This window comes from Marmota flaviventris, chromosome 9, assembly GCF_047511675.1.
Source record: "Marmota flaviventris isolate mMarFla1 chromosome 9, mMarFla1.hap1, whole genome shotgun sequence".
In the NCBI taxonomy this organism is placed as follows: Eukaryota; Metazoa; Chordata; class Mammalia; order Rodentia; family Sciuridae; genus Marmota; species Marmota flaviventris.
The window spans coordinates 15281233-15304971 of NC_092506.1; the positions used below are offsets into that span (position 1 = coordinate 15281233).

At 38.7% G+C, this 23739-nt stretch overlaps 1 protein-coding gene across 1 annotated transcript in view; it reads right to left on the minus strand.

The window, feature by feature from the left end:
* Positions 1-8347: 8347 nt before the first annotated feature.
* Positions 8348-23739, minus strand: part of LOC114081150 (fatty acid desaturase 2-like protein FADS2B) — a 30113-nt gene continuing 14721 nt past the window's right edge. The window contains exons 5-12 of the mRNA XM_027922729.2: positions 20372-20497; positions 17357-17417; positions 14960-15036; positions 14667-14764; positions 13632-13728; positions 11038-11117; positions 9681-9806; positions 8348-8396 (exon numbers count right to left, since the gene is read on the minus strand). Coding sequence (XP_027778530.1) covers positions 8348-8396; positions 9681-9806; positions 11038-11117; positions 13632-13728; positions 14667-14764; positions 14960-15036; positions 17357-17417; positions 20372-20497 — 714 coding nt within the window. The remainder of the gene's footprint in view (positions 8397-9680; positions 9807-11037; positions 11118-13631; positions 13729-14666; positions 14765-14959; positions 15037-17356; positions 17418-20371; positions 20498-23739) is intronic.

Sequence of the window (23739 nt, forward strand, 5' to 3'; positions counted from 1 at the left end):
CAGCCTAGCCTTCTTCTCTCTTCCTCCCTGCTTGGTTCTTCACCATTAAAGCAGATGTCAGAACAAAGATTTCCTTGGCTTGAGTCAAATGTTTGGGTTTGTCACAAAAAGAAGAGAACCCAGATCTCTTTTGTAAATACTTCTCAATTGACTGGGCAAAGGATCCAAATTGCAGGCTTTAAAAATTCTGTATACACAGGCATATTTTTGGTCTTACTGAACACAGAGTTGAATTCTATGAAGCAATTACCAGGAATTTTTGGAGTGCTTTATCATGAGAGAGGGGGAAAAAAGATTATTTATTGTTTTTCTCACTGTGTTTTGACATTCTGCAGTTTTGGTTTTTTGCCTTTAATTAGGAGGTTTTGTAGGTTCTGTTGAAACAGTCAAACTCTAATCATCCAAGACCTGGAGCTTAAATTAGATTTTAGATGGGATATTTGTCTTTTGTAAACAAGCTCTTTTTTAGTACTTTGAATAGGGCCTAAAAGGTATGGAAAATTACACCCACCCTAATTCTTGGGCAGATTGAGGTGGAGGGTGTCCTGGCAGAAGGTCACATTGTCAGGGATCAGGAATTGTGGAACTTTGGGTAGTGGCTATTTACTAGCCAACATAGTAGGGATTCAATATTTTAATTACTGATACATATGTAAACTCCTGAATATTCATAGACATATCAGTGAAATCCAGACATGTGTGCCCTTGCAGTGGTGTGCAGACCACAGTTTGCAGCCAGTATGCAGGGACATCTGATATGCTGCTATACCACTCCTCTCATCTTTGAGGTGAGCTGGGTCAACTGGGCAGTGCAGACCCCAGACTGATTATCAGAATACTGAGTATCCTCTTCCATTTACCCTGGTGTTTCATATAAACTCTACAATATTATGTTTGTGCCATTTTAGAAAAAGTTTTGATGCTCTGCAAATATAGAATTCTTATCTGTGCTTTCAAAAATGACAACAAACTTCCAAACATGAACAAATGAATGATTTTTACAGAATAATGGCAACATGTGCAGTACACATTCCCCAGCCTAGATATCTTGATAGAAACCCTACTCAACTTTCCCAAAATGAATTGTGTTAGTCAAACATGATATTCAATGGTTTATCTCTCAGCATTTGTCTTTATTTATCACCTCTCTCATTTTCTGCATCCGATTCTTATATTTCCTGCTAGATCTCGGTTCATTTTCTTTATCTTTGTGGACCCTTTTTCTATCTTCCTCCTCCCTGAGGCAAAAATTTCTTCTTTTCCTCCCCCTCCTTCTTCCTCCTCCTATTTTCTTCTTCTTCTTCCCCTTCCCCTCCTCCTCCTCCTCCTCCTTCTTCTTTTTTCAGTGCTGGGCATTGAACCAAGGGCCTCTGGGTTACTTGGTTAAGGTGTTCTACCACCAAGTTATGGCCACAGACACAGAAAAATATCCTTAAGATTCTTTTTCAAATCAAATCTTCTTCTCTCCTCTTTTTCTTGGCGAGTTCTTTGGACATTGCATCCAAGTGGGTATATATCCAAGTTGGTAGATTTTGTCCTTACTCCCCTTCCAAGCTCCAGAGGACTTCTTTCTCCAATTATTTCCTAGATATCTTCACTTAGGTTTTCTTTTCATACAATAAACTGAATGTGTTGAGAAGAAACTCTTTGGGTTTTTTCCATCTCCTACTTTTGCTTCCTTGGTTAATAGAAAACTAACAATCTAATCTTTCAATTATCTTTACGTTTCCCCTAGTGTTTAATTCCTTACCATCTTCTATGGATCCAGGGTCCACAAAGTGCCCCTGTTTATTCCTTTTCAGTTTATTTTTGTATCAGTATCTTGTGGTTTCAAGATGGGTCTCTCTAGAGCCCGATTCCAATCATGACACTTCCCGGTTCAAAGGCCTTTTTCACTTGATTCTGATGACACCACCCACAGAGATCTCATGGGAGGTCCCTTCCTGTTCTTCCATGTGGAACCATGTGTTCTTCTAAGCCAAGCACAGCCTAGCATTTTAGAATTTTTTCAATATGAGCTCAATTTTACTTTCTGGCTGATCTACCACTGCTCTAACTAACCATTAAAACACGGATGGAACACTGTATGCTACACAATGGACTGAGGCTGGTAATGTCAAGTAGCAGGTGCTTGTCACGATTCTCCTGAAGTTTTCAGTCTAGTGGGTGGGGCAGGCAGAGATCAATTACATCAGTCAGGAGCACAGAACACAAAAGCTTATAAAAGAGAGAATTCACCTGATTGGAATTCCTCTGGAATTCTTCCCAGAGAAAACTATGCAAGTAAAAGTAACAGAAAATCATTTTGAATGCTGTTGAGTAGCCAAGATGCATTTCCCTCATGAATACATGAAGTTTCAGTGATTGGAGGAAATGGCCTTGCACACCATCCCACAGTCACACAGGCCTCCCACTCTGGTTCCTAACTCAGGGACTTTGCACTTGTCTCTGATGCTTCTTTTCATCAGGATCTCATGACAAGCTCGTTCAATGTTTTCTTCAGATTTACCTTTTGCTGACTTCCTAAACTGCCCTGCTAATCATCATTTTCATATCACCTTGTTTATTCATTGATATACAATAATCTTAGATTTTCTTCTATTTGTTTGTCAACAGACATCCTTCTCCAGTAGAGTAAAAGCTACTAGAATTTTCTGCCTCTGTAGTTCATATCACCTTGTCCAATGCCTGACACATGGTAGGTCCTCAAAAAATATTTCCAAATGAAAGAGAATGATGAATATCAAATGAAAGACATGGGGCTGGGGCTGTAGCTCAGTGGCAGAGCACTTGTCTTGCATTTGTGAGGCACTGGGTTTGATCCTTAGCACCACATAAAAAATAAATAAAATAAAGGCATTCTATCCATCTACAACTACAAAAAAATTAAAAATAAATAAATAAAATGAAAGACATGCATAAATAAAAAGTACAAAAGGCATACATATGTGTGTATGTGTGTGTGTATATGTATACATGTTCATAGAGAGATGAATAGTTAGATATGTTTGTTCTTGTAACTGATTTTTCAGAAAAGGTAACCACATTATATTTCCTTGAGGTAAAGCAGCTACACAATTTTCACAAAGTCTATTAAAGATGAGAAATGTACTTCATTATCTGTATAATTTGAGTTTATTTTTAAAATCAAACATCCAGAAATTTACTTTTAGTAGATAGCAAAATCTAATAGATTAATGGATAGCTTGAAAGATGGTGTTTTGGTCAGCTTTTTCATTTCTGTGACTAAAAGACCCGACAGGAACAATTTTAGAGTAGGAAAAGTTTATTTGGGGGCTCTCAGTTTCAGAAATCTCAGTCCTTAGACAGCTGGCTCTGTTCCTTGGGGTTTGAGGTGAGACAGAACATCATGGTGGAATGGTGTGGAGGAGGGAAGAAGCTCACATGATGATCAGGAAGCAAAGAGAGACATCTCTACTCCCCAGGTAACAAATACATACCCCAAAGGCATGCCCCCAATGATCCACCTCTTCCAGCCACATCCTACCCACCTTCAGTTACCACTCAGTTAATCCCCATCATAACCCAATCATAAGACTCTCATAACCCAATCATATCACTTCTGAATGTTCTTGCATTGTCTCATACATGAGCTTTTGGGGGACACATCACATCCAAACCATAAAGTTGAATATGTAAATAGATACAGGATGAAACAACTTTACTAAAATATTGATTTTGGAATCAAGTGACAGCTAATGGATGTTCACTCTAAAATTCTTTCAAAATTTCCATCTGTTTGCAAATTTTTGTAAACAATGTTGGAAAAGAAAACACATATGGGTGCATTCTTTCTCTCAGTAGAGTTTAAGTTCAAGTTCCTATACTTTATGTTGTTCTAGGATTGTCCCAGGAGAGTGGATGATTAGCAAGGAAATAGTCAAGGAAGTCCTTTGTTATATACTGATTAAGCAACAAATCATATAATTATATTTGGTAAGAATTCCTACAACAAGGCTCACATGGTTAACCAGAAGCTTAGGTAACTACTACCTAAACTTGGCTGCCTACTACCCCTCCAGCTTGGGATCTGGCTGCTGATGCCAGATTATTTAGTGCATTCAGGAGTGGAAGGTGACTCATGGGTGTTACTTGTTGCAACAGGAGAAATTATTTGCTTTTTTGTGACTCATAAACCTCTCACCTAGGGAAAGCAGCCCTTGTCATTCTTGAAATGATGCAGTATATTTCCATCTTGTGGATCGATGTGACTCCATGATTTGTTTTTTAAATTTTAGTGGGTCTAGAATGGGAAAAATCCTACTCATCATCATCATCACTATCACCATCATCATCATCAAAAGAATGGGTGTTCCCCACTAATTAAAATCATTCTGCTTTACTTCATTTGATTGTTCTATGATTTCATATAGGCCAGTAACATTATGCACTACACCTATTTTATATTTGTGGAGACTGAGATATGAAGTATGCAAGTGACCTGACCCAAGTTAATTGAAGGGTACAGAGATAATGAGTTGAAATTAGAATTTAGGTTTCTGACTTCTAATTCAATTTCCTTTACTTCGTGCCCAACTGAAAACATAGGCAAATTATCATTGCCTAATTATTATTGCTTAATTTTGTCAAGAAGGAAGAAACTGTAGAGGAAACAGGGTATTGGGGAAAGTCATACAAATACAATCATGGGGAATAGGAATTTTCCCTAGTTTGAATTCATGCTGTGCAATTGCACAATCTTAAATCAATTCTCCATCCTGTCCTTCCATATTTAATGCAGTGTTTGGCTCTTCTGAAATATTAAATCTAAGTTTGAGTCTCTCCACATGAAATTGCCCCAAGCTGGGTACTCTTTAAGGATTAGTGAGTAGATGTTGGTCACTAAGGACGCTTTCTTATGTCTATTGCTTCTCCTGTGTTCCTTTCCCCAGGCACCTGTTAAGGTGTAACACCCTGGTGTGGAGGGTCTACTGCCATCATGCCCATTCCATCAGCTCCTGAGAAACTATAAGACATATTCTCCAAAATGCCAATTGCCAGTGTCTTTTAATGCCACTTGATTTCCCTTTAATTTGCGTTTCCTGGCATGGGAAATTGGCATTGACTAGGGAGTAAGGTATTCCTAGGAATGAAACCCTCCTCCACCAGTTCCTACTTGTGAAATCTGGGAAAATTTTCAACCTCCTTTAGGATTTCCATCCACATAGTGAAGTTAATTTTAGCACCTGCACCTCGAGGCTGTTATGAGGATTAGATGAAACCATGTCGATGAAGGGTGGAGCTAAATGTGGAAATGTTTCTCCTAAATTTTCCTCTAGTACTTTCGTAGTTTCAGGTTTACATTGTCTTTGATCCATTTTGAGCTGAGTTTTTGTAGAGGGTGAGAGGTAGTGATCTAGATTCCATCTAGTACATGTGGTCATCCAGTTTTGTCATTGAAATTAACATCTTAAAGGAGACATTAAGCACTTCCATCTTCATTGTAGCAGTATTCATAATAAGCAAGATGTGGAAACAAACTAAAGTCATAAGTAGATGAATGGATAAAAATATAGTATGTACATAGAATAGTATTCAATCTCAGGAAAGCAGGAAATCCTGCAATATGTATAGCATGAATTAACCTTGATGACATGATGCTGAATTTAATAAGAATATGGAAACACTTCTCATATATTTGATAAAATTTATGTGTGTCTAATTGGAAGGAATTACATTAACATATTTTTGTAATCAGAAAAATCTTGCATTAAGAGAACACCAAAAGGTGTGTAGTTATGGAGTAAATTTTAATTTGCATAGTAGGTGACTAATCAATAAAAATCATCATTTTTCTGAATTCACAATCTCTACTAATTTTTCTCTTTCATTTGTGATGACAGTCATGTACACTTAGTGAAGTACTGACTGTATTTTTATTGCTCTTTCAATACGCCCAACAGAGGTTGAGAACCAAAGCTGGTTGCTTTCAAACTTCCCAGACCACTGAGCACTAAGGTAGAATTTAGGTGAATGTTTTCTCAGACCATTTTATGTCTGCCTTTCTTACCATAAGGTTCTCTGTTCAATGGGATTAATGAAGCTCAATTAATCAGCCAGGATCCAGAGTCTCTAAATCACTTCTGAGAATTATATTTAACTCGCCAAGTGAAACTCAATGGATTCTCATGGTTCTTGGAGTGAAGACAAACTCTAAGTGGCCCTATGCATCCTGTCAAACCTTGATTTTTTTTACCATTCTAGCCCTTGCTCCCTCTGCTTAAGTCCCACTGGCTTCTTCAAGTCTTCTCATTCCCTTGTGTCACAGTCTGCTTCTGAGTCCAGTGTCTGAACCACTCTATCACCCCCACTACCTTCACTCCATCTTAGCTGGTCAAGCTGCCACTTACCTTCTTTCTTACCTACCACCTTATTTTTCTTATTAATTATAAACACTCGATGTTGTGTTTATAATTCTCTGGGTCCCCTTTCAAGCATTGCTTGCTCTGTGTTTGTGAATCCTTAGGACACTGTTTAGTTTGTATCTTTTTTAAACCATAGAAATACAAAGGATCATAAGCGATCATGACAATTTTGTACCACAAATTGGACAACCTATAAGAAATGGATAACTTCTTAGAAATATGCAATCTACCAAGTGTGAATAAAGAAGAAATAGAAAATCTGAACAAACCAACAAAGAGTAAGGTGAAAAAAATAGTAATTAACACTTCCAAAGAAAAGCTAAGGACTAGCTAACTGAGCACATTTTTTTTTTTGAACTGATTTTTTTAAATTTGTTTTTGATCTAATCTATCTATATCTCCCAGATTTTTCTAGAATTGCATGGTAACTAACTCTGAGTACAAGAAAGTGGACTAATTTTGACACTGAGTGGAAAATTCCTCTGAGGTAATCAAGTTTTCCTAGGAGAGGTCTGATTGCTGTTTCCAGTACCAGGAGAACAGGCAGTGCTTGAGAATCTCTGGGAACTGGACCAGGAAAGAGAGAAAAAGCCAGCCATGGACCCCACCTCCTCCTGCAACCCTGAGTTCAGGCAAGAGAAATTATCCGTAGATCTGATAGGACCATTAGGAAGAATCATGAGGTCACGAGAGCCTTTTATTCTTTTCATCCCCTGCCTAACTTCCCTATTTGATATTATGACCTTTCAATGTTTGTTGCTCCCAAGTGACCATTCCTTATTTTCTTAGCTATGTATGTTCTTCATTCCCTAGGAGCTGTGCAGGATTTTTTTATGTTACTGTCACTAGGGATTTAATTAAGAAACAAACAACCAAAACCTTATTTACATGGTTTGGAGGGGTGAATGCTTACCAGTAGAATTTCAGACAACCGATAAACCAATAATGCTGATTTTTATTTTTTGAGCTGGGGAAGGAAGCTTGTGTGATCATACTTTCCCTCCCTGCAGCTAAGGTCATACCCTTGTGGATAGCTGAACAAAAGCACAGACTCCAGACACCGTTGGGAACTGAGCGTGTCCACTCGTTTCTCTAGCACTGAAACTCTAAGGGAAAACTCTCTTAAGACACATTTAATTTGGTGCCAAACCAAAGTGCTTTGACATAGCTCTTTCTTTCATCTGGGTGACCCACTAAGAGTGCACAGTAGTTCTGCTCTGGTGATGAGGGAGGATGCAACCCCATTTTGCACTTAAGGGACAGTCTATTTTTTCAGCCAATTATAAGACACCTTTAAATAAAGAGCTGCTTGGTCAGTTGCTATTAGGCTGGAGGTTGAAAGTTCCTGTAAGGGATCCTATGGAAATTCTAATTTCTCCATATGGAAACACGATGCATGTATACTCATAGGTGGATGCAAGATTAAAAGTCTGAAGTGTATACTGAAAGATATTTTAATGTTGATTTTGATCAATTTTTAAAGAAAAAGGAGTTCACATACTTGAAAAGAAACAAGCAAAAATCTGTGCTTCAACAGACTTCTTAAATAAGTGGTTTCCTTCTAAGACCAATTGCACCTTTTCTTAAAGTACTTCATCAGATGTCTCTCCTTTGGCCAGTTCATTTGTGAAACTTTTACCTATTCCTGTACTTACATCCCTTGACTGAGATGATCTGAGTAAGGTCTACTGGTATGACTAATTTCAAGATTCTAATTTAAAAAATAAAAAGAGTGAGCTCCCATTTCCCTTTTGCTCCTGTGGCCAAAGTCATCTTGTTTCTTCCGCTTCCTGTTTGCAGAGAAGACCTTCAGGGAAGGGGTCAAGGTATATCCTTGGGATTCACGTTCCTGGCACACCCAGGTATCCCAATGGTGCTAGTTAATTCCCAGATAAGCAGGGAAGAACTCTTGCACATTCACCAACCCACTTCAAAGACACAATCAAAAGAAGGGTTCTGCATCATTCATAGTAAGCATCCATCCAGAGGGCTGCAGATTTCTTCAAGGCCCTGTGTGGAAGGAGGGAAAAAAAAATCAGGAGGTAAGACTGTAATGAAAAGGAGCTTCTCCATGCAACATTTAGTTCCTCTGCGTGGTTCAGGGTAATGTCATTTGCAGCTATATCTGATAAATGTCATTCTCTGTTAACCAGGGAAGAGGTCAACAAACTACTGACTCCACTTTTCCTTTATGGGAAAGATTTGAATTTTGTTTTCATTTTATTCTGTGTTCCCATACACTTATATACCAATGTTTCTATCTATCCTGGTTTTTAATGAGGAACATACTTTTCTAGACTCTGGGTCTATAGCAATGGAGAGGAGTGAGTACTGTCTACAGGGAGTTCCTGGTCCAGCTTAGGAGACATGCATTAAATAATTTATCATCCAATAAGTTTCTTGATCATGGTTGGGATAAAGATCATCAATGTGGAGAATTAGGTGCTATAAAAGCACCTGGTGGATTTAGTCTTGAAGATCTGTGAAGACCAACATGAGGAAAAGGAAATAGTGATGAGCCTTGGAGAGTGAGTGGGGATTGACAGGGCCATATGAGAGGAGGTGGTTATTTGAAAGAACATTCCAGGTGGAAATTAAGTGACAAAGGGACGAGATTATCCAGAGGCAGGGAAGTTGGCAAGAATTTGCCAGATATGTGGGGGTCAGAGAGGGAAGAGGGAATTGTGGAGAGTCTGAGCTGGGGCATTAGATCGGGGTCAGATGAGACCCAGTTTTTTAATGAGGAACAGGCCTGGCATTGTTGGCCTTCTTCAAAGTACTTCCCCCCACCACCCAATTTTAAAAGAAAAAGTTACTAAACACAGACCATTGGCTGTTGATTTGCCCAGCATTGTAGGAAACTCTGTAAAGGGCTCAGGATTAGCATGGATGTTTAGTTCCTCTAGTTTCACTACTCAGGGCATGTCACTCATCTGTTTTGCACATAGTGTCCCAGTAGAGCTGGCAGGCATCTGAGTTGGCAGTAGTGGACCAGAAGATTTGAGAGTCCCTCCTACCACCCAAATTCGAAACCATGCACAAAGCTCTAGGGAAGATGCAAAGACAAATGATATGAAGCCTTGGTTTCAAGAAGCCTGAAATAGAGTAGGATGGAGAGACATATTATTGCTGTAGTTTTTGTTCCACGCAGACTCTGGTATTAGTGCTGGACTCACAGGTGCTCCTTAGTAAATGGATGTTGGGTAGATAGTGATTCATGAGCTAGTGCACAGTCTGGGGACTGGCAGTGAGGGGGAAATGAGAGGTCTGAGCCAAGAGAAGTGACGTTATTACCTGATGATATCTCCAAATGCCTTCAACATGGGCTTATTCACATACTTCAATCCGTGCTTGGTGCACAGTGACCTCACCAGGGGTGCCACTTTGTGATAGTTATGGCGTGGCATTGTGGGGAACAAACTAGGGAAAGAGATAGGAGACATGAAGCTTAGGCCTGTAGAGAAACCAAAGGAATTTTCTTTCCTGTATTACCAAATACAATTCTATTAGCAATGTAGACCCAACCTTGACCTTGCTCAATACTTCTGGGAAGTTCTAGCACTCTTGCCAAGATGCTCTCATCTTATCTCTTAACACCTCTGTGAGCCAGACCCATTTGGGTGGCAATGTTTGGGAAATGCTAACAGAAGGAATACTAGCTCCATCAAATATGTTTATTTTGGGGCTGTCTATCATTTTGAACTACCGAGGAGAGCTGAAGAACTCTCTCATCCCCTGTCTCTATGTCTGTCCCTCTCTATCCATCTAATTTCTACCCCATGAATAGGTGAGTATTCACTAAGGTCTAGTCATAGTACATGGGGAAGGGTTTTAAGACAGAAATTAGAAGTTAGGAGATCTGGGTCTTATCTAAGGTTTTCACTCTTCAGTCAGTAACTTTCTTGGATTTTAACCTCATCTTTGAGAAAATATGAACAATAACCCTTTCTTGTTTTGCTAAGATTTTTAAGGACTACTGTAAAAGAAAGGATGAGAAAATCACATGAACAGGTATAAGATCTCTTTTCTTCTCTGCATCTCCCAGATATGGCTTATATAAAGAAGATATGGAAAATGTCTTCCTTGACTATTCTGGGGAGATCAACCCTCCAGGTATTAACATTTTATCTTTCTTTAATGTTTGTCTACCTAACTAACTCTTTGGTAAAGTATTGCCATATACCATTTGGAAATCGCATAAGGGGCTAGAATTCATTGTTGGTTATTTTGTAACTTTGGTTCAACATAGATAGATATTTAAATTAAATTGTGACTACATTTCAATACAACATGTTTACTCAAGTGGTATGATTTATTTTATTTTTTGGTTTTACCAGCAAATGAAATGTATACACACACACACACACACACACACACACACACAATCACCAATTTCTAAGAATGAATGTATGTGAAAACTAAATTACTGACACCTGAGATTCCATTCCATTTTCTCATAATTGTTATATCGTCTTCCTTCCTTTCTTCTCTCCTTCTCTTACCATTGAAGCTAACAGAAAATGGCAGCCTTCAGAAAATACTGATTATTTTTTTCCTGCTGAGACTTTCAGTTGAAGGACTCTGGACTATATTTTTGGGTGTTATAAAAGTGAATACCCTTGCATATTCATGGATTATTTCTATTACTCACTGGTGTTCGATTTGGAAGTTCAGATGTCCTGTGAACCAGTCATTGAAAAAAGACTGTTCAATATTACAGGTGGCCAAGACCTGTAAAGAAAAAGATTACATTAGATACAAATAAGTCCAAGTGTCCAATTAAGAAAATGTTTATTTATTCTGTCATTCAGTCAACCACCATAAAGCGCTATTGAATATTTTGCATAAGAAAATACAAGGGCTATAAGAGACACATAGTTCCAAAATTCAAGGAATTTACCATTTTAAAAGACAATGAAATATTTTACCATGAAGTACAAATGTGGCAATAGATATGAAAGAGTAGGTAGAACTTGAGCAGGCAATCACTATTGATCTTTAGATGCAGAAGGTTAAGGTGTTGTGAATAAAGACTTTGGCAGATGGAGGTGGGACTGCGAGATTATGATGGAGATTTATTGGGGTAGATCACCATTTACACAGAGAGGACTTAAAACACTTCTAAATGAGGAATAAGGCATTCAAGGGCCCTAACCCAGGCCTCTGCACAAAAGTGCTTTGTAATATTAGCAGTTTTCTTCATAATTGCCTGTATTTTATTTTATGCATTAAAAAACATGATGCGGATAGAGAACTGATAGGTTACTTCAGGATGCTGAGATTAGGAATCCATATAAATTCATTTTATTTGGTGCCTATTTAAGGTTTAATTTTAGCTGGGATTGTTGTCATTTTGAATGTTAATCTGTAGTTGCTTTGTGTTAATTGAAATGTGGCTCAGAGGATCTCCAGGTAACCAAGACATTTTAATGGGGTCTGCAAGGTTGAAATTATTTCTATAATGCTTATAAGACATTAGTTGTCTTTTTAAATTCTCGTTCTTTCATAGTTATACTGTGGAATTTTCCATAGGCTACTAAATGTAGGATGACATTGTCATTCTGATGTTAACATGCATTAGTTCGGTTATTATTTTAAATTTAATAACAAATAAATATTTTAAAATTTCACACTTTTAACTTTAGATACACTAGACGTCAATCTGTATACACAAAAACTCTTTTGTTTTGTGATTTACGACAACTTTTAAAAGTATGAAGTGTTTTTCTTGTTTGTCTTCATTGTAACTGGGATGGAGGGCATTTCAAAGACCAGGAATTTAAAAACTTGGTGGGAAGGTTTTGCTAAATTCATGTCTTAGTTATAAACATGGTATGGTAATATATTATTTTAATTAAATTTATTAATATAGTTTCATGCCGGAATTATGATAAGGCAAATGAGGAAACTAAGTGGTTCACCATCATAGATAGTTTCTGGTACATTGCAAGTGGGTACAGAAAAATATTAAGAAATCCCCTTCATAATAAAATTAAGTTACCAAAGAACCAACAAGGAAAATGTTTATAACATATATTACAGACAATGTATTAATATCCCTACTCTATGAAGAATCATAGAACACAGTAAGGAATATATAAATATCCAGATACAACAATAGTTTGTCACATGCCTATAATCTCAGAACTCAGAAGGTTGAGGCAGGAGGATCACACATTAGAGGTCAGCCTCTATAATTTAGTGAGGCCCTAAGTAACATAGGGAGACCCTGTCTCAATATAAAAATAGAAAAGGGGTAGGGATGTGGCTCAGTGATTAAGCACCCCTGGGTTCAATCCCCAGTATTAAAACAAACATACAACACCACCAACGAAACACAATAGGTTAAGGGCATTGATAAACAATTTACTAAATAGAAATATGAAGATATAATAAGTATTTCAAATTTAGTCATCTAACTAATGATTAAATCAATAGACTACACACAAAACCAAAAGGCAAAAATTGGTTCTGTGATCAGAAAGCTTGAGAATCACTCCATTTTACCTTGCAAAGGATCTCCTGAGTTTGTGTCTGAGCTTGTAGAAGAAGTGAGATAATGACAGGGGGTCCCTTGTTATCATAGCACAGCCAGTTGAAAGGGACTGTGCCAAGCAGGGAGGTTCTGTGTCGATCATAATTCTGTTATTTGGAGAATATGCCATGACCCCTCCCCAGAATGTCCTATGTATGTAATGGAGGAGACTTCCAAAGGTCTTCCAAATATAAAATTCATTCTGTAATTTTATGAATTTCAGACTCACTGGAAATCCTGTGTCATATGGGAGATTAGAGCAGGGGGCAGCAAATATTTTCTATAAAGTGCCAGGTAGTAAATATTTTACTTCTCCCGAAGGTACTCCTCAATTCTGCAATAGTAGCATGAAATATGTAAATGAAAATGTAAATAAATGAACATGACTGTGTTCTAATGAAACTCTATTTATAAAACTAGGAGTAGGCTAGATATGGCTGCTGGGCTGTAATAGATAGACCTTGGGTTTGGATGAAAGACTTAATAATCAAACCATTTCTATCACTTATTAGTTGTGTGATCTAAGAGTTTATCATCTTATAAAATGATAATAATCATTATGCCTAGCTTATGCACTTATAAGCAAAGCATCTCACAATTCCCAGGGGCCCTAGAAAGCATTTTATGAAGATGAGCTATTGTCTTTTGAGAAAATCAGATTCTAAGTGAGCCTGGCTGCAGGAATTCTTCCTCATAAACTCCATCATTACCTGAGTACTGAGCCAGTCGCGATTCTCCTCTGTGCTCATTTTCATTGGTATGTGGCTCATCTGGGTAACATATGCAATCCAGGGACTTTCAAGAAACCTTTCAGGGAATAAAAGGAGGGAGTGATGACTCTTTAGGGTGTTTCAGTTGCAATCACTGGGCTTACATAATCCCTGGTGCATCTAACCAAGCATTAGAAGAAATGAAGGAGTCCAAAGTTCCCATGAAATGGTGGTCATTCATTTTCCTCTTCGAATACTCTATATCTAGAATTGACACTCAGCCAGTTAGCCCCAAGACCTACCCTGTCTCCTAATTTCTGGGAGCAGTGCAAAGATTTCTGTAGCTCTGGTGAAAGGATAAAAATACCAGGCTTTGTCATCAGAGCTGGGTTTGAGTTTTGTCTTGTCATTGACCTTGGCCCTTCCTTGTTCTATGACCTTAGGCAAGTTGATTTAATCTCTCCAAGCTTCACTTCCCTTAGCAGAAAAACAAAGATGATACCATCTACATTGCAGGATGGCACAAGGATTACATCAGGTAAGACAATACATGGAAGGACTTTGACAAAGGGTCTGACACACAGTAGCTGTTACTGTCCTTATAATTATTTAGGATTTAGAATAGTAATGCAACAGAATGAAGAAGGAATAAATTGGGGAGTTGGGGAGGGCTATTTAGTCAGAAGGATGATTGGAAGTCATTTTTAGTTTTGAGAAAATCTCTAGTCACAAAAGAACTTTAAAAAGTTCCTGACCTATCTTTATTTTGTCTGGGAATATGATGTCTAAATAGATAAACTGAAATGTTTTACTTGGGAATAAACTGGACAAAAAAAAATGGAGATTGGGAAAACTGTTCCTGCAAGGAGCTTGTGTCATTCAACTATTTTAACTATTGCTTTTTCACATTTACTTAAAAACACCTCTGCTCCAGGGAACGGGGCAGGTAGGCACCGTCTTCTGCCAATCACATGTAGCTGTGGGAAGAAAAGTCAGAGGATCATTTGGGTTATAGATATAAGAGAATATTCTTACTTGACCAAATAAATGAGCAACACAGTTCCAAAAATTCCATAGAAAGGGCCAAATGTGATGAAATGGCGGATATAAAAGCTGCTGACCCAGGCAATGTCCTGTAGAGAAAAGCACTTAAAGTTAGATGCACCAAACATAATTTCATTTCTTCATCGGGCTGAGTCCCTCTACCCCATGTATTGGTCTAATCTTATGTCCCGTTATTTAAGAAAGCTTCATCTGGTGAGCCCTGAGCATTTTCCATTCCTCTCTTCTACCTGGACTAGTTTTAGACACTGAGCCGAGTTACTCACCACCCAATACCTTCGAAGGTACATCACTTGCATGGATTGCAGATTGAAATACACAGGCATGAGGAGGGGGAGCCCAACTGAAAAACAACAATGAAAAGACGGCCAACAAATGAGCAGAATGTGACCCCAGTGCAAGTTGGTGTCCATCTCTTTACCATGACACTCCCAGGACATTGGCCCTGAGAAAGAATACAAGGTGGAGATCCATGACCCCAGCCAGGGCCCCACTGTGCTTCCCAAGTCTACCAGGCTGAGCTAGGAATTTGGTCATCAGCTCCAGGTTCAAATGCCCTCAAAGCAGCTTGGAAAGCATTGACGATTTGAATCATTTTTTGATGACAGCGTCTCTGAAAATCCGCTGTGAGCTTTGAAGGGTTTCCCATATCCTGGGAATTCTTTAGTTCCTCCAGATCCATGGGATTGAGTCCTGTCAAAATGTGTTGGTGTGTGTGTGTGGGGGGGGGGGATAAGGAAGGAGTCCAGGACTGGGATGATCTCAATCCTCTCAAAGTTCCTCTCTGACAAAGGCAATGCTGCCAAAAGAATTCACTACTTTTTTCCTGCCAAAACTTGACTATGGATCAGCTCTTGACCTCCCTTTTTCTTAGAGGAATTGGCTTTAGAAAAGTTACAATTATAAATCCTTTCTCTGTTCCTTTGAGATTTATTTTCTACAACCAGAGACCTGGGAGCTGTTTCTTTGAAATGTTATCATCAAAAAGCATAGGGCCCCTGTGTCCTAGTCTTTGTGGGAGGGCTGGAAACTAACATCAGTAAGAGCCAGTTAGTGGACACAGATGGTCTAGCCTAATCACATTGACCAACTCCCCCACTCCAACTCCATCTCTTAAAATCTTTCAGCTCTCCCTTACATGCCCAGACATTTAAAAAGCCTCTCTTCCACCTTCTGTTTCTGCAGAGTTAACCTCAGTTTATACTGAAGTTTCTCTCCCCTATTGCAGCAGCCTGAATAAAATTCATCTTTCAGCCTTTGGTAAATGTCCAGCTCTGTTTTTCTGTGACAGTTTGAGTACGACTCACTTGTACCCAAGATGCTAAGCTGGCATATGAAAGGAAGGAAATGGTAAAAACATCTCTGGGTGGGGTCAGGGGTTAGTGTGTTTTGTGCGATGGACATTCTGCAATTAATCTACGCCATTCTCTCATTCCTGATAAACATAAGGGCATAATTGCAAAACTACCTAGAGAGGAATTCAAGGCACATTTGTGAGAAAAGTTCCAAAAATAAATTTTTATTGCATAATTTCACATCCAGTTGAGAAGGTCAGACGATGAGTGTAGGTTGAGACACTGAATTCCAGTTATGGAACTGACAGCAGTGATGGGTGGCCCTACGGTTCAAACAATTCACACAGCAGCCACCCTCCTTGGGCATGTTGCCGATGGTTATTAGTGACCTGCACATGGGTGAGTCACATGCAGTAGGGTTTCTCAACCTCAGCACTGTTTGATTTGGGGTGGGCTAATTATTTGTTATGTGAGGCTGTCCTCTGCATCATAGAACATTATCAGCATCCCTGTCTCTACCTACTGTCTGCCAGGACCATCCCTCCTCTCCACTGGGATAAGGAAAGTGTCCCTAGAGATTGTCAGACATGCCCTGGGGAGAAAAACCTGCCACTGTTTCACATCACTGGTCTACAGGCAATGTTTGGTTCCTCCCTGATTTGGGTTTATTTCCAAAATGTACAATCACGTTGTGATGAGCAGATTTGGGGGCTCCTTGAAAACATCCTTTGTGAGCAAACATGAGTTTGATTTGGCTTGGAGCAAAGTCTTTGCTCATGATGTTCTTTTTGTAATTGGTCGGTTAAACGAGTTTGCTTTTAGGCCTTGCCAACATGCCCACATGCTGGTGTGTGTGTGTGTGTGTGTGTGTGTGTGTGTGTGTGTGTGTGGCATGCGCACGTGAGCATCATGTATTCTACAGCTCCATGTAGACCATGGGGATAGAGAGGTTTCTCCCACACAGGAGCTCTGTTGGTGACTATTATCCCAAGTTCTACTTTTTCTGGCATTTCACTGTAAATGCTTGGATATTATTTCCCCACCTCTCTTTCATCCCTACACAAATCCCAGGATTCTTTTCTTTCAAGATGAGAGTCCTGAATGTAGGACTCCTTGATTGGCATTCTGCCTCCCCAACCTGACTCTTGTGGGATCTCCCTCCCTCCCTGCCCAATACCCAAGTGATCAGATGTCACTTAGAACTGCTTGTTTGCTTTTTGATTTTTCTTTTCAGAAATTCATGCCCATGTGTCTGAAATAAGAATGTTGCTCTTCTCAGGAACAATAAGAGGGGCTGGTCTCTGTCACAGGATTCTCATCCTGTCTTGTGGCTTGACAAGTGGTTACTGTAGGGAAGTGGAGACTCACCCCAGTAGAAGTACAGGTGCTGCTTTTCATAGTTGATGTACTTGATTTTCTTCTTGCCATACTGAATGGAGAGAGAATAAAACTAAAATAAGAGACAACATTTCTGGCTATCACACTCAAGGACACTTGTGTGCGTGTGTGTGTGTGTGTGTGTGTGTGTTTGTGAAATTTCTGTGGAAAGAGCCATAGTGTTCATTTTCTGTCATACCTGAGAAGAACCAGAATTGGCATAGGAGTCAATATTGTGACATTTTTTTTCTTTAATTGGGAAATTCTTACATAGATGGATTATTCTATTTTACTATGGAGATTGTGATCACTAATTTTTTTTAAAATTCTCATGAAAATTAGTTGGGAAAATTTTCTCCTTAGGTAGAGTAACATTCTACTGAAAAAGGACATTTCTGATGAGTTTTTCTAGCTCTTCTTTGACTGCAATGTTTAGTATTCTGCTTAAGCTCAGGCTCCATCTCCATTATTTCATCAAATGGACATTCATTAAATGATCACATGGTCAAAGATATAGACATGGCTCTTCTTATGTATCCCTTCTTCCTCTTTTGTATTCTCATTGTGGATCTCACACTGTGATTTACTATTTGTAAGATATTATGGTAGTGTATACACATAATATTTATTAGACATTTTATATATTGTTATGGTTTGAATGTCAGGTGTCCACCAATATCTCATGTGTGAGATAATGCAAGAAGGTTCAGAGGAGAAATGATTGGGTTGTGAGAGTCTTAACCCAATCAATGAACTAATCCCCTGATAGGGATGAACTGAGTGGTAACTAAAGTGATAGAGTGTGGGAATTAAGGCATGGCTTGCTGTATCTGGAGAGTGGAGTCTCTCTGTGCTTCCTGTTTGTCATCTGAGCTGCTTCCTTCTACCATACTTGTCTGCCATGATGTTCTACCTTACCTTGAGCCCCAGGGAATGGAGTTGGCCTTCTATGGTCTAAGACCTCCAAAACTGTGAGCCCCCAAATAAACTTTTCCTCCTCTAAAGTTGTTATTTAAGTCACAGCAGTGAAAAAAGCTGACTAAAACAGAAATCATTATTCATTTTATATATATCACATAATATTAAAATGCCTCACTGCTGAGAATTGGGTTCATATTCTAGAATTCCCTTTGGTTAGTTTGGCCTGTACTCGGGACACAAAATGAAATACTTTGAGAGAAGGATAGAAGTAATGGTTGAACCTTTAGTACTTATGAACACTCAATAAAGGAGTGAATAAATGAATGAATGATCACTCAGACCCATTCTACATTTTTTTCTAGGTCCATTCAGTTACAACAAGGGCGTTGGACTCTTATTTCCTCACTGGGAATCTTCCTTGCTATGTAGACGTCTTCCTGTATTTGGTCCTTCCACCTCCTAAAACTTTCACAAATCCAAAGGAGTATGAGATATAATAATGGCAATTTGAAGTTACTCTCGAACCTTAGAATATCTACGTAGTGAGAGACAAGGAATAGGCACTAGGTGGAAATGTTTGGGAGCTGGCAGCCTAGGTGAGTAGGCACTACCCTGAAGGAGCATCCCACATCTTGCAGGACATGAGCACAAGGCATAGAAGACTCAATCAATACTTGTTAAGAAATTGATGTTTGAAGAGAGTTGTAGAGAGAAAAAGCTCAGGACTCATTAGAAGGGTTTTGATGTGAAACCACTAAACTTCAGAGTTTGAATAATTTTAAGTGATGTTTTGCATAGTGGTTTTAAAATCATAGTGTATAGAACTGACTCTAAGTACTTAGGGATGAGTTCCAAAGGCAGATGGAGAAGTTGGAGGGATCATCTTGGTCACCTGTGAAAAGGCCTATGTGCACTGCATGTGGCTCTACAGAAGCTCTTTTGGAGAGGTTTATGCTGCTTCATGAACATCAATGAGACAAACCTCCTTGCTCTATGGGGACTGTTAGGTCAATCAACACATCATTTTTCTAGTGCAAGCTCATAAACCTCAGGAAAGGCTAACTTGTTTATGCAGCCATTGTCCAAAACAACTGATTTGCGATAACTGCCAAATAAGTTTTTAAAATACAAACATAATATATCCATTTCAGCTGGGGCAAAGGGTGAGTCTACCAAATCTGGGAAAACCTATTTTCAAAAAGTTGCACAAAATTTTTCATTTATGTACTAGATAGGTCCAAGCAACAATTGACAGAGCTCTATTCTTATTTTTTAACAATCCTATTTTTTTTCTAGCAGGAGATAGCAATCTCTAAGTATCCAACTCTCAGTATCCATTGTTCCCCTTGAGGAGAGATACCCACGGTGATGGTCCTTCTATCTCCATTGTTTAGGGATGACTCTCTCCAACAACATCTGGTAATTTAAATAGCCTTTTGTGTGACAGTTTTAAGTTGAGGTTTTGAAAATATCAATAATGGAGAAATTCTAGAGATAACTTATTCCTTTGTTTTTGCTTAAGGAGTCCAAATCAGGGATGGAATCTCAGTATCTTACAAGGCATTTCAGCTATGTGGTTCATGTCTAAATGCACCAAAATGAACATGAACTAAGAATATCAGCACATTTTCTTCTAACTGGGCTAGATTCATTGAGATAACTGGATGTTTAGATGCTTATGGTCTGGTACGTATTGAATGTTCTGACCTCTCTGTATTGTCTCTAAACTTCAAAGAGTCAGGCCAGCCTCAGTCATCTACTTTCTAACATGATTTATGTTGCCTCAGAGGGAGTGATAAGCACTGGGTAGGGACCCGTGTGTCATTGGAATTGCTCAAGCTAGGTGATGCAGGTTATCATATTTCCTGCTGTGGGAGGTTAGACTGGATGATCTTTCGGGTCACAAAGTCATAAACCCAGATTTAGTTATTTGAAATCTATGTCCTGGACCTAAAAGGAGATGCTCTTTGATGGCATGTGAGGCCAAAACTTTCAGCTCCATCTTTCCGTGACTAGCACCAAAGCCTTTCTAGGAACCACTTCCAGGAACATTTCTCTGGTGCCCGGAAAAATAGTTAAACAAACCTTGACGGGCTGTGAATCTCCAAGCAGAAAAAGCGGGCCCATGTCAATATCTGGATCTTTGGGGTAGATGTTTGGTTTTACATGATGTTGGAAGTGTCGGTAGTTCCACCAGTTTGCTGACAGGCCCTAAGGAGAAGAGAAGTCTCATTAGCTAAAATAATTATCTCCTGAAATACCCTTCACCATGACAGTTTTCTGCATGAATCTTCAAGGTCAAAATAAGGTGTTTGATTTTCTTGAGCTTTCTCCACTGCTGGGTCACAGGATGAATCATTGGATAAAAGTTCTCATAGCTTATTAGGCAATCATCCTCTGATCCAGGAATACAACTTCAGGCTAAAATAACTCCCAATAATGACAATAATAATAATAATAATAATAATAATAATAATAATTTTCCATCTTTCTCTTATTTGATCTTCATTTAAAGAAATTTTGGTAGACGATGGAACAGAGAGTATTATTTCTGTTTTGCATATAAAGAAACCTCAGCTCCAAGACTAATTACTTCTGGGGAAAAAGTGGCCCCAGGAATCCTACTTCAATGAATATTTCAAAGAATCGTGGATCTGAAGTGATGTCCTTGGGGAGCTTGGCTCAGATCATTGCATGTCCCGGCTTCAATGCTCTTATATAAAAATAAATGAGAATAAAAATATTTTAGCTAGTGCCAAGCCTGAATCACCCCTGATTGAGTTGTTTATGACTTCCTCTCTCTCTCGCTGAAAGTTAGGAAGTTTTAATAGCAAAGATTTGGAAGCATATCAAGCTAGTTTCATATGCTAGATGTATAAAACGCTGTGTGGTTTGGGCAAATCACTCTTCCTGTTTGAGGCCCAAAAGCATCTCCAATAAATACAGAATAATAACATCTACCTCAGCAGGTGGCTCAGGGAGATAGGAAGTGCTGCCTGCAAGTGTTCGCACACCGACACAGGCAATTTCCCTTCATTTATGCTAATCATTTGCAGAATAATAAGAAGCAGTTTCCTTACTGCAGATTTGCCTTTCCTTAATAACTAGTTGATACATGTTCTAGATCTGTCCTGCCCAAGATACTAGTCATCAGCTATGTGTGGCCAGTTGAATTAAGATGAGTTGCAAATGTAAAATACATTCTGGATTTTAGAGATTCAGTATAGAAAAGAGGAATATAGGATACATCATTAATTTTTATTTTGGTTGTATTTTAAAATGATAACATTGTAAATACCTGAACACTAATAATGTCATCTTTTTTTTTTAAGTTTTTTTTAATAGTTATTTTTTAGTTTTCGGCGGACACAACATCTTTGTTTGTATGTGGTGCTGAGGATCGAACCCGGGCCGCACACATGCCAGGCAAGCGCGCTACCACTTGAGCCACATCCCCAGCCCAATAATGTCATCTTTTAAATGTGATTATTAGAAAATTTAAAATGACACCTATTAATGTGGTTTATTTGTATTTCTGTTGGAGAATGCTGGTCTAGGTACCATACATCTGTGGTATAGGGAACAGGCATGTTTGGAAGCCTGTAAACATTAGCACTGTCTTTCCATAGGCCATAGAGTTAGCAATCCCCCCACCCACCCTCACCAATAGGAATGCAGTTCTCTTGTCTTCTCTAATACTCCCTAACATCCTTATAGAGGATATCTCCCTTTAGCCTAGATATTTCTGCTCTGTCCCATGCCCAAATGAAAAATCACTTACCAAATATGTCCTCTTAGATATCCTGTAGTGTCTCAAACCCTATGTGTCCCAAATTAGACCCACCACCTTCTATTTCCCCTCTTGGGGTCCACTGCCTTCTGAACTTCTGTCATCAAATTGCCTATGACCCATTGCTCTTACAATTAATTGTACATTTGCTCATTTATTAACTCACTTGCTATTTACTTTGAAGTATGCCTGTGCCGAATACTAAGCCAGACATTTGCAATATCAAGATAAACAGGATAAAATGGGGTTCCCAGACCAAGAAAAACATCACCTAATGGGAACAGTAAACAACAAGAGCAGTGTGATAAGAACGTCTCTCTTTTTAATTAAGTCCTCCCACAGCCAACATTTTGGCCTCTTCCATTGGCTGTCTGTACTCTTTTAGCTGATGTCTGGCTGTGGAAATTGGTAATATGGGAGGCATGTTTTGATTGGCAGAAGATCGAGAGTGGATCTCAACAGCACAGGAATGTAGAACTTAGGACGGAAGCCAGGATAAGGTTGGGTGTGATCCACACAACTGGTTCCTCTTGGGCCCCTCTGTCTGGAAAATGCTCTCTGGAGACAAGGAAGAGCACCTCACAGGCAAGTGGGGAGGTTACTGGGAAGATTATAGAAAGAGCATGCTTGACACTCCCTTTCCCCAGGTACCAAGTGTTTGGGAAGTAGTCATGGAAAACAGTGTAAGCCAGCTATTCTAGGGAGGACTAATTTCAAATATTCTGCCCCATTATTCCTATAAAAATATTTGATTCTTATTATTCTCAACATGTACCTATAGGGGCTTGAAAAATATACTATGGGGAGTCCATTTGGAGTTTACAGCTTGAGTACCTCTTTTCAAAGTGTTTAGGGCCAGCAGTGTTCTAAATTTCAATTTTTAAAATATTTTAAAATATTTTCATATTCATAAAAAGATATCTTAGAGGTGAGACCCAAATCTAAACATTAATTCATTTAAGCTTCATATGTACCTATACACATAGCATGCACAAAATATTTTAAATAATTATTTTTTTGCGTGAAACAAGTTTTTATGGTGTGAAAATTTCCATTGTGGCATCAAATTGGTGCTCAAAAATTTTTGAATTTTGGAGAATTCTGGATTTTCCAGTTAGGGGTGCTCAATCTGCATTGCACAAAAATCCAAAATAAGTGTATATATTTCATGGTTTATTTTCAGAAGAGCTCTTTTATTGTGATATACTACAAAATCCATAAAATATATGGTTTCACAGCCAATGAGTAGAAATCCCTAAGAATCTCAATATCTGTGCTTTTTCCAGGGCAGAAGAACTGACATTAAGTGGAGTTTTGATATTTGAAACTGTGATGCATGTAAAAGGCAGGGATGTTGTTGCTTATAATTTTCTTTGTCCTCTGCCTCCCGCCTACCCTTCCTCCCTACAGGTAATTTTCTCTTTGGCACATAGTTGAAACCTATATTCATTTTGTTGGTGAATCACTGGCTTTACCTGCAAAATGGCAGAGTACTCCTGATTCTCTTTCTGAGCCATTTCCTATTTCTAGTTCTGCTTGCAAGCCATCAAGGTTATATTCATTTCAACTAGTGCAAAATTATTTCTGAGGAAACAATATAGAAAGATCTGTGTACAAATTTAAACCAATGGGAAAGCATTGATTTTTTTAATAGTGCCAGCCA